The 18,272-nt window shown below is 44.1% G+C and overlaps 1 protein-coding gene across 2 annotated transcripts in view; it reads right to left on the bottom strand.

The window, feature by feature from the left end:
* The window catches only part of ATP10A (ATPase phospholipid transporting 10A (putative)), a 170,909-nt gene that overhangs the window by 57,215 nt on the left and 95,422 nt on the right, over positions 1-18,272 (bottom strand). The window contains exons 3-6 of one of the 2 annotated variants that reach the window (XM_025195615.1): positions 17,881-17,966; positions 10,792-10,866; positions 876-982; positions 637-768 (exon numbers count right to left, since the gene is read on the bottom strand). In XM_025195615.1, coding sequence (XP_025051400.1) covers positions 637-768; positions 876-982; positions 10,792-10,866; positions 17,881-17,966 — 400 coding nt within the window. The remainder of the gene's footprint in view (positions 1-636; positions 769-875; positions 983-10,791; positions 10,867-17,880; positions 17,967-18,272) is intronic. The other variant, XM_006017071.3, reaches the window with a different exon arrangement.

The raw sequence follows: 18,272 nt of genomic DNA, 5'->3' as shown, positions 1-18,272 counted from the left end.
ATGAAATGTATGAGAAGCAAGGATTCTTACTGATATCTTTTACTAGACAACTGTACAGCTAGGAGAATTGCTGGACAAGCTTTCGGGCATCAACAAATAGAGTTGAGCAAGAACACTTTATGCTGGAAAGCTTGTGCAACCGCACTCCCAAATATGCAGTTTTTTCCAGTAAAACATATCACTAAAACTCCTTATCCCTTGTACTAATGGTGGAGGCACCTGGCCATACAGTTTTCTAATAATGATATCTATATATCTATATCATTACTAGAGAACTGTATACATTTGATTACTATGATTAGGAGGTTAATATTTAGATGGGCTTAGGTATCTACAGTTTATTATAAAAAATAATTTAAGTAGCAAGGGAGATGGACAAACAGTGAATTCTTGTTAATTTACATATGGGAAAATTTGTATTTTTTCAGATTCCCTGCCAGTGACCTTCCAATTATCATTTGGTCACTACTGCATAACTCATCATTAATTCATTCCCCTTGGAGTGGCAAACCAACCAGAGTTCACTGTTCATCACTCAAGAGATAGAAAATGTGTATTTTTAATATTGCAAAGCAAAGCACATGGATTTTAGGGAGGGATGTGCTCCTTAGCTTTAATTTTTTAACAATGACTTACCAATGGCAGAAAAAAGGCACATAACTATAAGTATGAGAACACACCAAAGGACATCAATATTCATCTGTCTTTCAAGCTTACTGCGTTTGTAACGTGGTCCATTGTTATTTAACAAAGCTTTGGTCTCATGCCCTGTAGAAAAAAATTATATTAAACAAAAGAATATAGAATATTTTTTAAAATCTAAAAATCCTACAAAATATGAATATGGGAGATAAAACATAAAAGCCAACTTTTACCTGCATAAATCACAATCCCAGTAACCTCTTCTGTATTCCGAATAGTACATCCACGCAACAAAAGGTTTTCTTTATATAACCCGTCCCTGTTTCCATTTGTATGAATACTGCAAAACATTTAATCAACAGAACTCAGCAGTGGATTTTGAAACATTTATGACCAGATGCTATTTCATCTAATATGTACCAATGTGAATGTAGAGATCCTATTCCATCCTGTTCAAGCTGCTGAACAACTGTTAATACAAAAGGTGTGCAGTCCTGTCTCTTCCTGCTTTTTTGTGACATGGTTTGAAGACTAAGATAATAGCAAGTTATCTAGGCTTGGTTTTCTAGGTGGCTTGGTTTTCTAGAACTTGCAGTGTGTAGAACAGGAATATATTCAGGCATATAAATCCACTTAAATGCATAAATGCGGAGTAGGATCAAACCCCTAGTTTATTTTACCATGTTACAAATTCTTAATCAAAAGTAATGGAGTATCTCTAGAACTTTAGAAGTTTTATTCCAACCCAGTATGCTCACTTGATTGTAAAGGACTCAGAAGCAGTCCTGACACCAAAAATTCTTCAAATAAAGGAAGTGAAGGGAAAAGGGAATGAATATATGAGTGAGAGAAAAGGGGCTATATTACAAATGCCTTCTATTCTTTGATTTATACAGATGCAATGGCATGCACCTTATGCATGGCATGTCAAATGGAAAGGTTCTATGTCTGTGTAGTTAATGGTGTAAGCAAATTTTGTTTGTTAAAATTCTTTATTAATCCAAATATATTGCTGAAAGGGATGTTAGATGCCCTTCCTCATAGAATCATAGAAGTAGGGTCAGAAGGGACCTTGTAGATCTTCAAGTCCAACCCCCTGCCTGGGCAGGAGGAAAACTGGGCTCAAATGACCCCAGCCAGGTAGGCATCGAGCCACTTCTTAAAGACCCCCAGGGTAGGAGCCAGCACCACTTCTCTTGGAAGTTGGTTCCAGATCCTAGTTGCCCTGACTGTGAAGTAGTTCTTACGGATGTCTAATCTAAACCTACTCTCCAACAACTTGTGGCGAGTAGGTTTAGATTAGACATCCTCAGGTCTGGGAAAAAGCAGATACAGCCTAAGATAAGTACCAAGTAAAGCAATTTTTAATTTCATGATGTAAATGAAAACAGTCACTAAGAAAAGGCAAAGAGGGCTGTAAACCTATGGAGCAAAGAGATGTTATGAGAAGTAGCTACAGATCAAGTGAAGAGTAGTTAAAATAGGATCATAGGGAAGTAGGGCTAGAAGGGACCTCAAAAGGTCATCTAGTCTGGTCCCCTGGTCAAGGTAGGATCCCCCCGGCCAAGTGCCTGTTCAACCTGCTCTTGAAATTTGCAGGGATGGAGATTCCACGTCTCCAGGTAGCCTGTTCCAATGCTTGACTGCCCTCACAGAAGAAAGTTCCTCCTAATCTCAACCCAAATTTCCTCTACTGTAGTTTGAGGCCATTGCTCCTAGTTTTGTCTCCTATGGCCACAGAGAAAAGCCGATCTCTATTCTCTCTATGATTAACCTTCAGGTATTTGAAGACTGTTACCAAACCCCACCTCAGTCTCCTCCTCTCCAGACTAAATAACCCTATGTCTTCAGCCTTTATTCATAAATCATGCCCCCAGGCCTCAAAAAATTTGTGGCTCTCTGCTGGACACTTTCCATTCTGTCCGTACCCTTCTTGAAGTGTGTAGCCCAAAACGGGACACACTACTCCAGGTGAGGCCTTACCAGTGCTGAGAGAGAGGAAGAATCACTTCCCTCCATTTGCAAGTGACACTTCTGTTAACATAATTCAGTATAGTGTTGGCCCTTTTTGTATCAAGAGCACTGTTAGCTTGTATTCACCTTAGGGCCTCTCTACACATGCAGGTAAAGGCATAATAGGATCTAATTAGCAATCCACATGATGGCACCTCCTGCCACGCTACATGTGCATGGCAGGAGGTGTGACTGCGTGGATTGTGCATTAGATCTCATCATGCCTTGTCGCCAGAAAGAAGTTCCCTTGGCTGGGAGGCTGGGTCAACTAATGGGGCTCCCAGCCATGGGGGCGCACCATGCACTCCTGCAGCTGGACGCCCCATCAGCTTACCTTGGCTCACAGCTGCAGAGGTACCCTAGGGGTCCCCGCAGCAGGGAGACTGAAGTTGCTACAATTTCCTTGTTTCGTTGGCAGTGAAGGGGAAAGGGTGACTATTTGAGTGACAATAAGTGACTTTGTAGCTGCTGCAATCTTCCAGCTGCGGGGGTGTGTAGGGCACCCCACAACTGTGTGATCACAGCAGCTGCAGTCTCCCAGCCATGTGGGTGCATGGGACACACCTTCTGCAAACTGACAGCCCTGTCAGCTGGGAGCTCCAAGGTTTGGGGGTGCACATGGGGACCCTTAACTGGGAGCTCCAATCAGCTGATGGGGCTCTCAGCCACAGGGACCCCTGGCCACACGTTCAATTAATGGCATGATAGGAAGCAGCTAAAAAATTATTATACATCTTTTGTGGAGCAACTTTGGGTACCTTATTCTATTCCTTTTTTTAATCATGCCATTAACTGATTGAAAGTGTGGCCCAGTTTAATTGGTTAACTGGTTAATTATGCCTTACGTATAATGTATAGATGGGGCCTCATGGCCATACTGTAACCCGCAGGTCCTTCTCTGCTGTCCTGTGGCCTAGTCAGTGATTCCCCAATCTATATTTGTGCACACGTACAGATTAGATAAACCTAATAGATAAACTTATTCCTATTTTTCTTGGCTCTTTTGGCCCTATTCTGTCTCTGGAAACATTGTGCTCCTCCTCCTTGCTGTTCTCCTTCCACTCTCCAGAACAAACAATCTAGGGCATGTTTACAAATGCTTGGAGGGGGAGGGGGAAGGGAGGAGAGGGCACTCTAATTAAAGTGCCCACAGTGTCTTGTGTATTAAGCGTCCCATGTTTCAAAGTGGCAGCAGGGACACTTTAATTAAAGCTTACTTGACAAACCTTAGTTATAGTGCCGCCACTGCCATTTTGAAGCACAGGGATGCTGAATACATGAGATGTAGAGGCTGCTGGAGTGCATTAATTAGCATGCTCCAGCAGACTCAATTAATCGAGTCTGCTCTGACTAAAGGTGCACTGATAGAGATTTGGGGGCTGATACCAATAGCCAATTTTTAAAGAGGCATATCGATCAATACCAATCCAATTTTTGACACAGCTCTGCGCAGCTGGTAAGTCTATTGTGGTAGAAGGGGAGGGGGAGGAGGGAAGGGGCATGGGGGAGCAGATAAACGCCCCCCATGGTGAGGGAGGGAGTGGGACTGGGGCAGGTGCGGGGGGCACAGCTCCTGCCGCTGCGCTTGGTTCAGGTGGCAGTGGCGCTGGGAGGGGGTTATGGGGGGCTACGGCAAAATTTGGGGTGGCTACAGCACCCCTGCCCGCTGCCCCCCTCCCAGCACCACTGCTACCCACCCCGAACACAACGCGGTCCAGCCTTCCCCCTCCTCACGTCAGGAAGAGCCTGGTGCGGCCCCTGGCCCCAGCCCATAGCTGCAGTCCACCCCACCCCGCACAGATCCAGGGGCACATGCCCCCACTCCGTTCCCTCCCAAGATGCACACAGTGGTGGGAGCTGCTCCCCATTCCCATGCCCCTTGGACAAGCTGCAGCTCCACAGGATGATATGGAATGATGCAATTTTAAGGAATGATAGGGAATGATACTATTTTAACCGACTGGGCAGCACATACCCCAGCCCCACTCCCTCAGTCACTGCAGGGGGAATTGATCTGCCCCACCATGCCCCTTCCCTCCCCCCCACCACCTGTCCACCACAACAGACTTACCAGCTGTACACAGCTCTCCAAGCTGCCAGGCTCTGCTCCTTGCTGCCTGCATGCTGCACTGTAGCGGTGTACATGCACAGGCATTTATCAGCCAAATTATCAGCCACATCAGGCCAATTTCCCATACAGTCAATTTTCTTTATATCAGTGCTGATCCGATATCGGACCAGTGTATTGGTGCACCTCTAGCTCTGACATGCTGTAATTACAGCGCGTCAGACTATCATCCCCTCATGCCTACAGGCACCCCTAAATTTTACTGTATTCAAGCTTTGTTTTTTTCTGAAGCCACAACTAGAAGGGCAAAACAAACATTTGGTTTCCTGGCTCTATCAATGAATGATAAAGACTCTCTAAACCAACTCCTGACAAGGCTTCCACATATATTATGAGAAAAAACAGGACATCAGAATAGATGAGACCAATTTAGTAAACAAAATAATAACTTTTCAATATAAATATTCATTGTCTCTTATTTATCTATTGACTAAAATTTCAATTATGTCAGAGGAACGTAGGAAACTATCGCTTGTGGGAATGGACTGCCACAAGGACAATATTAAGAACAAAAAAATTAACTTCTTACATTAGTCAGACTGTCACAATAGAAACTGACTGGTTAAGAGACTAAGATGCCACCCTACTCTATCTTCTGCCTGACTTCAAATAACATGGCTACCCACTTCTCTCCTTACATCAGTAGCACTGGAACATTTTTCAGGGGAAGTCAAAACAGTGGGTTGGAAAAGTCAAATAGCATTTTTAGACCTGCCATACATGAATGAAATTCCACATAATGGACTCTGGTATCTTAATCTCACAGAGAAGACAGTAAGGGAAAACATGAAATATATTATTGTTTATGCAGTTAACAGACCTCAAAAACAGGAATTATGTTTTTAAAGCCAACTGGAATACAACGCAGACAGATAAATTCTGATAGTTGTAAGAGAAATGTTGAGAAATTGAATACAGTATAATAATACGAATACATAACTATCTAGCTGCTGTTGCTGCAATTTCAATTTTTATCTCTTTATTTTATATAGGAGATTTTGCCATCCATACATATGCTGTCATCTGATACTTAGTATTGCTGACTTGCGTATTAAAATCACAAGTCAGTCACCCAAAATTATGAAACTGGCTTACGGGTATGAGCTTTTGAAAAGAGTTTTTTTTTGTTTTTTTGTTTTTTTTTTAACTTGTCTTTGGTTTTCTGACTCTACTTTCTGAATGGACTTTACTTCCAAGTCCATTCAGCTAAAGATTTCATGCTTTTCTCTTCAAATCCTGAAAGTTAGAAACTTTTTTTTTAATAATGGAAGCTCACTCTTAGCACACCTTGCACTTCAAGAGGGACACGGAGAATCTGGAGAGGGTTCAGAGGAGGGCCACTGTCATGATCAGTGGCCTCAGTGAAAGACCCTATGAGGGGAGGTTGAGAGATCTGGATCTCTTCAGCCTTCACAAGAGACGGCTGAGGGGAGAGCTTGTAGCTGCCTATAAGTTTATCAAGGGAGGACAACAGGGAATTGGTGATAAACTATTTACCAGAGCACCCCAGGGAGTAACTAGGAATAACAGGTGCTAACTAGTTGAGAGTAGATTTAGGTTAGACATTAGAAGACATTTTTTACAGTAAGGGTGGCTAGAATCTGGAATGGGCTTCCAAGAGAGGTAGTACTATCACCTAACTTGGAGGTCTTCAAGAGGAGGCTTGACAATCACCTGGCTGGGGTTATCTGACCACGGTCCTCTTTCCCGCCAGGGGCAGGGGGTCGGACACAATGATCCATTGTGGTCCCTTCCAACTCTACAATCTATGAATCTATGATCCACTGTTTTAAGAAACATGGCAAATATCATACAACAAGCAACAAACTGCAAGAGGTGACAACATGGGCTGCACAAACATATTCAAATAATCTGGGAAAATTCTCCCAGGTTTGCTCTCTGGATACAGTTACTAACCCAGAGTCATGTGTGCAGACATTTGAATCCTAAGGACCTGAAGAGTGAAAAGCTTGCAGTGCTGACACTGCAGCCAGAGAGGGAGGAGGGAAAAGGGGCTTCCTTAGTCTGCCTGGTGACAGATCACAGCAGTACATAAGCAACCCTGATTGACTACCCCAGGCTGCCCATGGTCAGCCTGCATTTTTCTGCAACATAATGTGAAGACTGTGAAGGGGGACTGTTCTGGAGAAGCACAGTTCAGCAAGCCACACACTGACTCCTTGTGGGGAAGGGGAGAAGCTAGAGGACTATGTTCTCTTCTAAGAGAAGCCATGGCATGTACAGACATTCGCTGTTCCAAGAAAAACTCTTGGGAGTGATTTAACCCTCATTGTTCCAAGGTTATTTTTCTCTTGGAGTGGTCATTTTTATTCTGGTAGAAAAAGTCTGAACATCTGTATACTCATGGTTTCTCCTGGCAAAGCAGTGATACTCCCAGGAGAAACTGAATGTCTGTTCAAGACTATGAGCATGTGTAGACAAAACAGGGGCCCTAAACTGAAGCAGTGGTTTTTAAAAAACAGTGCTTCAATTTAGGGCTGATTAAACCTCCGTATCATGTGCACAACCTGCTGACTTAGCTGCCTCCCCGGTGGGGAGGGAATGGCAAACTGCTGGTGGGCAGAGTGGTCCCTGGGCTGCGGTGGGGGCTGATGTTTTCCCCTGCCACAGTGGCACCCCCCCCCCCCCTGCCCCCGGTGGCACCCGCCCACAGGCACCTGGCTCGAGTGGTCCCAGGGGGTACCACAGCCACGGAGGGAAGCACTGGGCCCCCATGCAGCTCAGGCAGGCTCGGGGGCAGGGGGAGGTGGAAATCAGGCTCGCTGCTTTCTTGGGCGGAGCCTGCTTTCTCGGGCTGCTGCCAGGCTGGCTGCAGGGCTTCCTGCAGAGCCGTGGAGCTGCACAGAGCGCAGTGCTTCGCTCCATGGCTGTAGGGGCAGCAAACTAAAACTCCTCGAAGGAGTTTTAGTTTGCTGTGCCTCAAGTAATTTAAGGTGCGTTATACCACCAAATTTCCTACAGCGGCTGGAATTAATGCGCAATACACTGATGAAGCATGCAAACACTGACACCGTTAAAGTGGTGCAAGAGCATTTAGCTTGCTTTAAAGTCTTGTGCACACATGCCTCTCGGTTCGTCTACACACGGCTTATGTTCTTTACTGCATGGCATCAATGGATATGTCTGCATTGTGCCCTTAGCATGTCCTGGAAGGGATTCCTCTCAGCATTCCTTAGCCTTCTACTTGCACTCCCATGTATCAGACCTGGAAATGTGATAGCAAAGGGTCCAGGAGTTCGCTCATGGGGCCACTCAAGAGATCTTGATTTCCAGTGTACTACAAAGCAGCTGCTGAGACAACCACAACGTAGGTTCACCACTGCATTTGAGGGTTTGGAATGAACATGGGAGTGGGTAGGCACAGCGTGTGGTAGAGGGCGCTTGAGAGCCTGACAAAGACAAAGAATAGATATACCTAGTAAGTCTAGTTGTGGAGTAAATAATGGGTCATCCTATATGGTCCTCAGTCGGTGCCTTCAGTGGGCATAATGCATAACACAGAAATAAAAGTTATTGTCCCCACCTCTAAATGCTTACAGTCTAAATTTAAATGAACATTGAGAGAAAGGATCATGTTATGTGCCTTGCTTTTTGCAGCAGGACTGCTGAGGCGAGTGAGGGTGAGGTTTTTAGGAATGTTATAGATGCAGCACCCATAATATCTGACCAGAGACTAGAAACAAAAAGCCAAGGAAAATGAGGAGGTGAGATCCCCCAAGGTAATGAGTTGGAAGGATAATGAAGAGTTTTTTCCCCTTTAGAGGAGAACTCCTAGCTGGACTTCTGAAACAGCAGAATGTAGTGTCATGTTTGGTGAAGTTCTGTTTTTGTCTCTTTCAGCATTTGTCTTCTATCACTGTCTTGGCATTTGATCATGGACTTCTCAAATACATAGCCAAGAGTCACTGCCCCGAAAATCAATAAGCAATGAACTTGGGAGCCACAAATATTTGGGAGGTATTGTCATATATACCATTTTAAAGGAATGATTTGTTAAATTATTCACACAGTAACTTCAGCAATCATCCTGTTCTTGGTATTATGACTTTCTCTGCTTTTTAAGATCAATTCTCCAAGAGCTTGTCTTGTGAAGTACTAGGATGTTGGCTTGAGTTTCCAGTAAAGTCTTCAAAGTGTGTCCCTCTTAATAAATGCAATTGTTTTTACAAATGTACAGGAGAAGTAATAGCTCTGGCTTCTGATTTTATAGCCCATACCAGTTCTTTATAGTTAATAGTTAATGACAGTGGGCAATGATGTATATAGACACAGTATGCTAAAAATGTATATGTACATTTAAAACTTGTTAGAGGTACACAAAGGTATTTTGTCTGGTTAATAGATATTTCCATTGCACTCAGTAAGTCTTGTTCACTTAAGGCTTAATTGGTTTTATTCATTTAGCTCAAATGCAACACCAAATGGTAAATATTCAAAACACCACCCGTTCCATGTCTATTCTACAACAACAGTGCAACATTTCAAATTGAGCAGTTTATGTTTGAGATCTAAATATCTTATGCTCTTGCATGGATTGGGCCCTCCCACTAAAGTTTAAGGGCCAAAAGTTGAAGACCAGGGTAGCAACTTGTTCCCAATTTACCTACAAGAGCATGTTCTATTAATTTCCATTTTTACATGATAAAATCAAGCTGCTTAAATCACCTATGATCCACAGACCTTTGAAAACTGAAATGCAGGGAACCAAACTATAGCAAAAAGGAGCAACTAACTTTTCCTTAAACTTCTTCCCTGCAGCTCTTCCACAAGTAATCAGTTCACTGAGTTGATACAGAAATGCTACTCCAGATGGACACTCACATTTAAGGAAAGAGATATTACAAACTTGAGATTCTGAATGGAACAAATTCAACATAAGAGCCATATAAATTATACAGGTCTGATAACTGACTTTTCAAAGCTTTAAGCTAATGTTGTGTCCCCCACTGAGGAGATGGCTTAGCTCCCATTTCTTGCTGGGTTGAGAGATACTGAATCTTAAATTTGTTACATGTTCAGCACTGAAATTTTCCTCTTCCAGGATCCTGGCCAGTAAAATTTTGGAAGCAAAGGAGGAAATTTTTCTCTGGCAATATTTTTAAAATAGTGACTTTTTGAAGCTGCTCAGGAGTTTAGAATGTTAGAGTTAGTCCTCCGGAAAGTGGATTTGAGAGCTAAATGAAGTGTACCTATTGGTCTAATTTCTTGCATAGGCAGCAACCTATAATGTATGGTACAGAAACTACTAACTCCCCCTTTGCCTACACACTTATCATGAGACATGGTTATGGTCAGTGCATTTAGTTAATATTTCAACAGACAACCTTATTGAACAGAATAAGATGAAATATCTGATGGTAGCTTGTTTCAGCCATCTACCACTTTTTGTTTGGGAGCCATTTGCCTGTACTGAATTTAACAGAGTGACGCAACTAAAAACACTGCACCTCCTGTCCAGCCTCTAGTTTCCCAGGCATCCTAAACAAAGTAAACTGGGGGATTATCATTTTGTGAAAAGCTGAAGATCCCTAAGCAATTACCCAGCAATCTTGAAAAATATCTGCCTTCCTGGAACTCCTGCTGGTACAGTTATGTAAAGCATTCCATGTGAAATAAAACCTCCCTTAAATTGCCTGTTTCCAAACTTGATGAAGATCTTTCATATGTAGCATTCTTTCAACAACATAGTTGGCATGAAAACTAAGTTTTATAAGCTGGGTAGGAAGGCATTTGAGGTCTTGGGATATATTCATATTCTAAATAGCTTTTCATAGAGCACTCCTCATTTTGAACTGGAATGGATTACAAGGTGGAAGGCAAATGAGTGAAGTCATTTGGTATGGCTTCAGGTTCCCTGTCTGGCTGAGCCTAATCCTTGTGGTTTGGAGGACAGCAAAAGCCAATTTGACTTGTTTATCAGAGGGAATGTCCACATAGCATATGTCAGTCAAAAGGAAAAACGTGGGAAAAATCAGAGTTTTTCTTACTTTTCCACTGGCTTTTGCTTGGAGGTTTCCCTAGCGATTACCATATTTACTGGAATCCAAAACAAGTTTTTTCCCCTGCAACAAACATAGGGGAAAAAAAAGACTCATCTTAGATTTAAGTACTGCCTCAGGGCAGGCAGCGGCTCAGCTTCAGCTTTGGCTTTGGGCTTAGGGCTGAAGCTGGAGTTGAGCCACCACCCATCCTGGGCTGGGGTGGGGAAGGGGGATGTGCAGCTGGGGAAGCATGGGGGAGATTGTGCGGGGCATGGGGGGAGCACACGAGGGAGATCCACAGTGGGGGTATGGGTACACAAGGCAGATCCATGGTGAGAGTGGCAGGAGTGTGGGGGAGACCCTGTTGCATGTCCTCACCCCCAGCTTACCTTATGCTCTGACTCTAGCTCCAGCTCCAGCCCTGGCCAGGCCCAGAGCTGCTGCTGATGTTTCTGACTGGCCAGGATTGGGCTGGAGCTACCATGAAAGGAAGGGGAAGGGGAGGGACAAGGAATGGGGAGTGGTAGGTGGGCAGGCAGAGACATGGGACAAACAGGAGAGTAAGGGACAGGGAGGACAGGTAGCAGGGAGTCAGGGGGCATGAAGGGCAAAGGGCAGGGGGGCATATGGGGCAGGGATTTGGCCCCTTTTTCCCCTGTTGCTGCTTTCCCTGCCATAGCTATAGGGAGATGAATTTAAGAAGACCCCCCCGCCCCATGCCATATTTACCCAAATCAAAGACAACTCTGAATTTAAGACTAGCCTTCCCCTCCTGGACAACAAACTTATAACAACATTACAAATTTGTTATAGTTTTCCTGGATCAGAATTTACTTATTGGAGAGTCATTTTAAATTTGTCCCCCCTGCTGCTGAAGCAAAAAAGCAGGGTTGGGATGGGGGACAAGCATTGGGGAAAGCAGAGTCAGGGGGCAGGCAGGGAGAAAGCAGAGGCATGGAGACAGGCAGAATAGAAAGCAGGGAGGGAAAGCAGAGATGGGAAGGGGCAGGCAGCCTGCCCCCTCCTCTTGCCCCCCTAATGCCTGCCTCCCCCACCATTTCCTTACCCGTTGCTTCCACACCCAACCCCCCTTCCACTGCTTTCTTTGATGATCCAGGTGCAGGGGGAGCTCCAGAGCTGTTCTTGTCCCATGCTTCAGGGAGCCTGTGGCTGGCAGATTCCTCCTTTCCTGTCTGCTTCCCATACTCGCTTCCCCAGTTTCCTCTTCCCCTTTCCTCCTTTCCTGCCTGGTCCCTCTACCGCCTCTTCCCCCGTCTCTCCTGATGGCCAGGAACAAGCCTGAACAAAGAGTCCACATGGTGCAGAGCTCAACTCCCTGCACAGCTGCTCTCTGGTGAACGGAACAGATCAGCAAGGGACAGGACCACCTCTGGAGCTCCCCTGTGCTTGCTATGGCTCAGTCAGACTCCAGCTAGGAGATGTGCAATGCTGCTCCTCAGAGCGCCCAGCTGGCTGGAGACCACAGCAGTAGTGTGAAAGAGGAGAAACAAGCAGGAGAAAGGGCTTGTTAGGAGAGACAAATTACATCAAGGCAGTGGGTTGGAGAGCATCAACATTTTTATGGAGATGGACATCTAATTTTTGGACCATCCCTGATCACTACTTATGCACACTGTTTGTTTGTTTGTTTGTTTTTGGTTTTTTGTTTTACAATGGCAAGATTGATTTGTACCATCGTTTTACAGGTAACTTTTATTATGTAAGTTTATGGCAAGGCCTTCACCTATATGTCCATATGATTCACCCACAACAACCTTTGATTTACTTTGCTGTTTTTCACCAAAGGATCCTGGCTGTCATCTGATAGGCTGACCATTCATCCCTTTTTTGCTGGGACAGCCCCAATTTAAATGCTTGTACCAGGCATCCTGTTGGTTTGGTCAAATGAAAACCTTCATCTCATTTTCAGTTGAATCCCCAGGACGGGGCTGTAAAAAAATGGACTGACCCAGTAAAAACAGGACTGTTTCCTCCTGCCCCCACTCTCCAGTACTATGTTCTCCCTTCTGGTCTCCAGTGCTCTGCATCCTCTGACTTCCTGGCATGCTCAGCTGAGACTGGAGCTCAGAGACAGTTGAGCATGCTGGAGAAGGTGAAGGGAGCAGTGTCCCATTTTGAGACGTGGGAAATACAGTCAGCCTATCATGAGATTAACTGAGGATTTCAGCTTTTATTTTAAATAAAAATAAAATTTATAGCCTTCACAATTCCAGAGAACAGCTGGAAAACCAGAAGGCAAATAACTCTCCCTCCCCCAGAAATATTTTTTAAGCCAATATCATTCTTTTTGGGACCTGAGTCATGGGTTTTGAGTGCTTGCCGTATGTCCCACATATAGTTTGACTACACTCATGCTGGATATGCATGTTATTTTTCATTTTATTTTTTTCAGGGTGCTGGAAGCAGGGAAAGAAATATTTAAAGGGGGGAAAAATGAGAAAATGAGCCTGGGATCCATAAGTGAGTAGAAATTGCGGCCAGTGTTTGATCAAGTCCCTATGTTAATAGGCAATTCCCCTGCTTCACAGCATCTATTGAACATGCTCAATGCACCTTATTATGACTGTGTGAAGGAAGAGATTGATTCAGTAATGCTTTGACTACACATTTGCAACAATAAGGAAGCTGGGGGCCTGGTCTGCTCCAATGCACTGTATTCTCCTGATTCTAAGATGAGGTTCCCCCCAACTAAGACATGGAAAAAAAGCCCCTCATCTTAGAATACAGTATGAGGGAGGGGTTGGTGCTGTAGCTCTCTGTCACCAAGCAGCCTCTGCTCCTCCACCTACCCTTCTCCCTCCCCTCTTCACCCTTGTTCCACACTGGCAGTTTCCATGTATGCTGCAGCCTGGAGCACTGAGCACCCCAGTCTGGTCTGTAGCAGAGATGTGCAGCCTGCATGGCTGCTATGGGGGTTGGGCTGGGCTGGGGCTGTATTCTGTGCCCCAGGCTAGAACAGGGGCAGAGCCTGCTGACATGGAGCAAAGGTGGGAGGGAAGCAGAGGCTGGGGGGAGGGGAAAGCAGATGCTGGGAGAGAAGGAGGAAAGTGGGAAACAGAGACTTGGAGGAGGGGCACGAGGAGGACCAGAAATGGAAGGGGAAAGGAGGCGGAGGGCAGAGGGCAAAGGTGACAGGGCGGCAGATGCAAGCAGACAGCAAGCTTCTTGACCTCCGCCTACCACCTTCCCACACTGCCTGCCTCCCTGCAGCGGTGGGAGGGGATGAATTTAAGATGAATCCCCGATAATTACGTTCTATACAAGGACATTTTAACAAATTTATACATTTCCATGTGTAGAATCTTATTATTGGGCAGCTGCTTTAAATTCAAGTAAATCCAGAATTTTGCAGTATTTTTGTTTGTTAACCTACTGTTACGCTGCTCTGCCATCTGCAGTTCTGATGGGGAGCAAGTCAGGTTGCTTGCTATTGATGAATACATGGCTCTGCATGGAACTGTTACTGTTTAACAATAGAGTAGACAGTATGGCCTAGTGGACAAAATGGCGGACACAAGAAACTTGGGCTCTGTATATTCCCAGGGTCCCGCACTGGCCTATGGAGTGGACCTGGCAAATCATTTCTCTTCTCTGTAACTCTGTTTCCTTATTCGTAAAGGTGGATGATGCTGAACTCCCTGATAAAGTGCTTTGAAACTGACGCTATAGAAGAACTAGGCATTTTTGTTGTTAAAGTCTGCCTGAATTTTTGATCGTTTTGCAAGGGGTGCATCTTTCTAAATGATGATGAACTTTGTGTCCTGAGTGCTAAGCCCATATTCTGCTATGTTTATCTCTCGGTCCTACTGTTTACCGGCAGAATAGACCACATAGAGTTTATTGGAATTTCTCACTTGCTGTTGAGGAGAGTTGCACGGGAGAGACATTTTAGCTCCCAACATGCTACCTGTTACATGCAGATGAGCATTGACTTGGGTCAGGTTGTGGGAAGAAAAGAACTTGAAGAGGAAAGGAAGAGTTGGCACGAACATCTAGGAGCATAATCAATAGTTCTCATACTTTTCCCATTTTCTCCCACTGAATACATGTCTACTGTGTACAAATGAAAAAAGCTGCTAATCTAACCCTGCTAAAAAGCTTGCAAGCACAGAATCTGGAACCAAAGGCCTTGTTTTATATCATTTTTATACTTCACACTGAAAAATAACCATTTCTAGGGCATACTTTTTTTAGATGCTGAAAATGTTAAGCAAACTTTGACAGCAAAACATCAGCACTTTCATATAACTCGACATGCAGCTCTTTTGAAAGCCCACTGAAAGCCTCTGTTTTAAATACACAAGAGACACTACTATTACCTGGGAAGTAGCACGATTCGACTATATGGCTTTGGCTGCTGATAAAAAACAACATACTCCTTACAGGCACCTGTAGCCTTAGGGGCTAATTTTATGGCTCCATTCTGTTCCTACCTCACACCCCAAGCCTTGCAGATGTTACTGTTTAATGATGTCACTGGTATTCGTTCTACTCAGACCTCCCTGGGGTTTCTGAACACTCTCAGCCCTCCCTCTAGACTTTCAGACCCTTTGGTCACCCTGCATAGCCTCTCTCTGAGCCCCAGGATCCTGTGGTCACCTCCCAGTCCTTTCTGTGCTCTCAGGCCCTGGTCCCACACTCAGCCTTTCCCTGGGCTCTTGGACTTCCTGGGCTCATGCTCATCCCCTCTCTGTACTCTCAGACTCTTGGGTTTCACACACTGTCCCTTCTTGGGGCTCTTGGACCCCTTAGTCCCACATGTAGCCATTCCCCAGGTTCTCAGATGCCGTTCCCAGTTAGCCACTGTCTCTGGGCTCATGGACACTCTAGTTCACTTCTCACTACTCTGGTCCTGTCGACCCTCTGGTCCTGCTTGCAGCGCCTCCCAGAATCGTGTACCCTCTAACCTGACTCTCAGCCCCTCCCTGGGCTGGTGGACCCCATAGTCCGAGTCTTCATTACTCTCTGGCTTTGGTTCTTCTTTAGTCCCAGTCTCTCTCAGCTCTGTTCTGGGTTGTAGATCTTCTGATCCCCACCTCTGGGCTCCTGCACTCACTGCTAGGCCCCACTCTCAGCCCCCTCTTCGGCTACTAGTTCTCTAAGTAGGCCCTGAGCATGCCTGCAGCAGGGTCCGAGGCAAAACTGCTGGTACAACTTAAGAACAGCACCTGCACCCTTGGGCAGGCACTCAAGCCTTCTCTGAGCTTAACTTAAACCAGGGCCACCTACCCATATAAACAAGTCCCTTTCTGCCCCAGGTACCTTCCCTTGTTACCTGCATTGCAGAGTTGCTTTCTTTCAGAATTCAGGAGCTCTACTGCCCTACTGCTAGGAGCTCCTCACTTCATGGCTCCAAAGGCTAGATTGCCTGACCGGCTCAGGCCCAGGGCTTACATAGCTCCAGCCCGGTCTGCTGCTTGTCAGGTAAGTCCCTAAGTAACTCCCCTTTGCCACCTGCATGCTGTTTCCAGCTCTTGCTCCCTTAAGAGAGCAGGTGCAGCCCAGTGCCCTGCTGCATTTACTATTTGTTTTAATAAAATGTGACATGAAAAGCATCCATGAGTTCTTCAGTCATTAAAGGAGCCTAAGAAAAAGAAAGGAAGGTCCTTTCCTTGATACATTAGGCTTTTTTTTCATGTCAGGATCTTCAAAAAATAAAGTTAATTTCTGCTGCCTGAGTTATTTATAAAAACAAGCATGTAGTTCCTGCTTAGGATGGGTCCTTCATAAAGGTTCTATCATTCTTTTGCTTTAAAATTTAAACAACCCATTTAACACTCCTCATCTTGGATTTGATGAAGGCACTGGGGGAGCTGGCAGTTGCTGCAGCTTCAGTTCTGGCTCTAACCCAGGGTTAGGGCCAGGGCCAGTGCTGCTGTCTGCCCCCCACTGCCTTTCACAATTTCTGGACCATCATGGCTACAACATCACTTTTACACTACTGCAATGTGGATGATATAGAAATCCACTACTTACAACCAAATGAAATGCCAGACTACAAAGTGGGCTCTTCTTCTGGATGAAAAATGTCTTGAACTTGAAAGCTTGTCAAACTATATCCCAACTACATGTAGTTAAATATGTTATGAATATTTAACTACAGATCAACTATGCACTATAGTTGGTCCAATAAAAGATGTCACCCTAAGAAATCCTTGCCTCTCCCAACTTATTTATAATATTTGCAAATAATATATGTATGCCTGCCGGTCCTGAACTGATACTTTCTGAATTTAATGTAGATGAATGGATTTTGAAACACCCATGATGAATTAACAGTTTTTAAGATGGGAAAATAATATAATTTAAAAATCCAATTTTCAATTTTTGCACAATTCATTTATCTTATTAACAGTGCTCATCGCTTCTAATAAGTTAGAGAGTAATAAATCACCACCCTCTAAGCAGAATTATTTTCTGTTTAACTGTTCTTAAAGATTTAGTTACTGTGATCTATCATTTTGTATGTGGTTAAAGACTACAGAATTAAAAGTTGTATTAAGAGAATATTTCCTAGCTTAGCATCCCTAAACCTTGGCCAATGTTATCCCTCTGTTTGAAAGACAGGAAAAAAGACATTGACATGTATGGAGAAATACTGATTTCTACATCTAATTTTCTCCAGGGACATTCATTTTAAAAGAAAAAAAAGACAATAACAAAATAATATGTCACTGATTTTTTGTTGTGTTTTATTTTTTGGAACAGTTCTCTATTTCCTCCTATTTCCAGATGGGTTTTTTTGATGTGTGGAGGCAAAAAATGTATCTTTTATCCATTACTGAACTGCTTCATGCATATTTCACTGGTACAAGCTGATTAATGCTGACAACTCAATTCATCTGAAGGGATGAAAGTGGGTGGCTCTTAACTGTCTGAATGAAGAGTTCTCCAAAAAAGTTGTGAATGCCTGCCCCCAAACAGGGAGGAATATCCGGATAAAAAATAGACATAACATACTAAATAGAATAATTTTAATGGCCACTCTTGATGAATTGAAAATCCAGGCATTTAGTTCAATCCTGTGACATAAAGAAGAGGGACTGTACAGCGTAGGATATATAAAATACTCACATGTAACCTCGAAACCTAGTTAAGTCATTGTTTGGCTTCTCACATTCAATGACACTGGTGAACTTCAGTGGGTCAAACTCAGAGTCCTAGAATAATAAACGTGGTAATTATTTAGTACAAGGACTAACAATTTAATGTATACATATAGATGCTATCTTTTTACACAATATTCATAACACATTTAAGGCAGCATTTCAAAGACATTTAAACAATTAAGAACAATAATTTCCACTGAAAAATAGTGCAACATAGGCTCCAAAATTCCTGAGGTGCTTTTGAAAAACGTTTTGCATAAAGATCCATTCTTGGAGGTTTTTAACACCCATCTCGACAAAGCCCTGGCTGGAATGATATAGTTGGGGATGTTCCTGCTTTGAGCAGGGGGTTGGACT

The sequence above is a fragment of the Alligator sinensis genome, unplaced genomic scaffold (assembly GCF_000455745.1).
Source record: "Alligator sinensis unplaced genomic scaffold, ASM45574v1 scaffold144_2, whole genome shotgun sequence".
Lineage (NCBI taxonomy): Eukaryota > Metazoa > Chordata > Crocodylia > Alligatoridae > Alligator > Alligator sinensis.
Note: the sequence above shows the minus strand (reverse complement) of the source record. Positions and strands in the feature narration are given on the sequence as shown.